At 41.4% G+C, this 2,466-nt stretch overlaps 1 protein-coding gene across 1 annotated transcript; it reads left to right on the top strand.

Moving 5' to 3' along the window:
- The first annotated feature begins 289 nt into the window (after positions 1-289).
- LOC146453036 (vesicular inhibitory amino acid transporter-like) lies at positions 290-1,645 on the top strand. Its single transcript, XM_085097093.1, has one exon. It carries the CDS (start codon positions 290-292, stop codon positions 1,643-1,645), a length of 1,356 nt encoding a protein of 451 aa, XP_084953219.1.
- The last annotated feature ends 821 nt before the right edge of the window (positions 1,646-2,466 follow it).

The raw sequence follows: 2,466 nt of genomic DNA, 5'->3' as shown, positions 1-2,466 counted from the left end.
CGTTCTTGGCCTTCGCCAGAACTTCAATTTCAAAAGTAGATGCGTTCGAATTCCAGTGCAAGACCAATAAAGTTTAGCGATTAGTTGTATTGCCGTCTCAGTGTCAATTACAACTGGGACATCGGGTTCCATCTCCACCGCAACAGTTACCAATAACAACGAAAATGACAACAACTTGAGGTGCATCTTGCCACGGACTGGCCCGCTATGGCTACTCTAAGCATGCCAGTGATACATCAGTATATTTATGACTCATTTTCTCTCCTTTAGATTCAGCCAAGTCATTGCGATGAAACCAATTTACCACACCATTTCAAAATCAGATGATGATGAGGAAATCATCCTTGAGCTCCAATCCTCCGACGCGGACAGTTCTTCAGATGATGCTGATGTCGACGGTTCTACAGACGATGACGTCAACACGGCCACGGATGAGCAGGTCTCTCCCGAGGGGACTTCTTCTACGTGGAAAACAACGATCAACTTGGTTAACTATATCGAAGGAATCGGATTTCTATCCCTCCCGTATGCAATCAAGATTGGAGGAATCACGGCGGTCATCTCGTTGTTTGTCATGCCACTCATCTGTTGGTACGCAGGGGTGATAGTAGTTGAATGCCTGTATGACAACCATGGGAAGAAAGGAAAGATCCGCACGAGATCCACTTGGAAGGAACTGGGAGACGCTTTAGTGCCTAAATACGGTGGTAAAATCTTTTCGTGGATCCAAGACATTGGGTTCATCCTTTTGGCATCTTCCTATCTCATTCTCTGTGGATCCCTCATGTCCCACGCCCTGGCGTCTGTGCCTCTATCGCAAGCTGCATGGACTTGCTGTGCTGCTGTTATCGTCCTACCAACAGTATTTTTGAAATCATACTCGCAAATTGCCTGGCTAAGTACAGTCAGTGTGTTCGCAATAGGTTTAACTGTAGGAATCACATTGTGGTATGGTCTGGATCATGTAGACCAGTGGGACGCCAGCACGATCATGTTTTGGGACTTTGAAGGGGTCTTCACTTCTCTTACACTCATTCTGTACAGTTATGCCGCAGTATCAATTATTCCTTCTGTGGAGCAAAGCATGAAACATAAATCGAACTTTGGTAAAGCTTTGGCTTCGGCAGAAACCGTAACAATGTTGTTTAAACTCGTTCTTTCACTCTGTGGATTTTTCACCTTTGGATTCAACACAGATGAAATTCTTGTCAACAATTTTCCAGCTGGAGTCATCCACATAGGTGTGAGCATCATTTTTGTGATAAGCGCTCTATTGTCGTATGCACTTTGTGTTTATCCTGTGTTCAAATCTCTGGAGGAATCACCGTTTTTCTCGAGAATAACTTCGAATCTTTCGATCATCGTCCGTGATGTAATTTTCCGTCTTTCACTGGTGACCCTGTCGCTAACATTAGCTGTGCTTCTTCCACATTTTGCACTGTTATTAGCGTTTGTAGGGAGTATACAGGCAGTGGCAGCAAGTATTTGGATTCCATTTTCGCTACATCTCAAGATAAAATACCACGAACTTGGCCGATTTCAGATCTGTACTGATGTTATAATACTTAGTTTGGGAACTTTGTTATCGCTCATGTCGATATATTCTTCTGGGAAAGCATTAGCTCAGGCCAGCATTTCAACTTAACTCTGTTTTTCCAAGAAACAAACTTTGATAACTTGATAACATTTTTGTGATCACCAAAGAACATGGCTGTTTTCAAGGCCACTGATTTCAGAGGTCTTGCTACTGTTACTGGCGTAGCCCAGTGTGCCAACATTTTACGACTTGTTATCAACTGATCCAAATGTTCTTCTGTTTCCCGTCATTTTAATTGGTTATACCATGGGTATTTGAAGCACACTACTTCCCCAACTATTATTGAGAAACCACGGAGATTGGATCATTATTTTTTTAAATCAAACCGTCTGTCATAAGCTTTACAGAAGTACAGTAATGGGTTGAACACCATTCTTCACGGTTTTATTCTTAGCTTAATTAAACTCTATAAAACTGTAAAAACTGTAAAAAATTTTGATAGGCAGCAATTTTCTTTTTTTTAAAGAACATTTGTCGCAGTTTAATGAAACGTTAAGTTTAATTCGATACAAGAAATCATTTTCACAGAAAGACAGAATAGGCCATTTCCAAGTACCTTTGAACCACATTGTAAAAGCGAGGCTAAGTGCAAAGTCTTTGTTTATATGAAAATTATTTTTCATTCATATGCAAACAAAACTACTTTTTATATGAAAAGCTTTGCACTTAGCCCCACTTTGATAAGGAGGTTCACAGCAACTCGGAAATGGCCTATTGTCAAATAGAATTCAGTTGTCAGGTTTGGGCCTACGCGCGCGCAAAGCAGAACGTTTGAAAAGTCGCACGAAAATGGTTGACGCGACTTACATCGGGTGACGCATCGGGCCATTTTCATTGACCAATATTATTGGAGAAAGTGACCGATTTCA

Source organism: Pavona decussata, unplaced genomic scaffold (genome assembly GCF_977016875.1).
Source record: "Pavona decussata unplaced genomic scaffold, jaPavDecu1.1 SCAFFOLD_353, whole genome shotgun sequence".
NCBI lineage: Eukaryota > Metazoa > Cnidaria > Anthozoa > Scleractinia > Agariciidae > Pavona > Pavona decussata.
Note: the sequence above shows the minus strand (reverse complement) of the source record. Positions and strands in the feature narration are given on the sequence as shown.

What these genes read in the sequence shown, in the direction of transcription:
- LOC146453036 (XM_085097093.1), top strand. Translation starts at nt 290, where the DNA reads ATGAAACCAATTTACCACACCATTTCAAAATCAGATGATGATGAGGAA.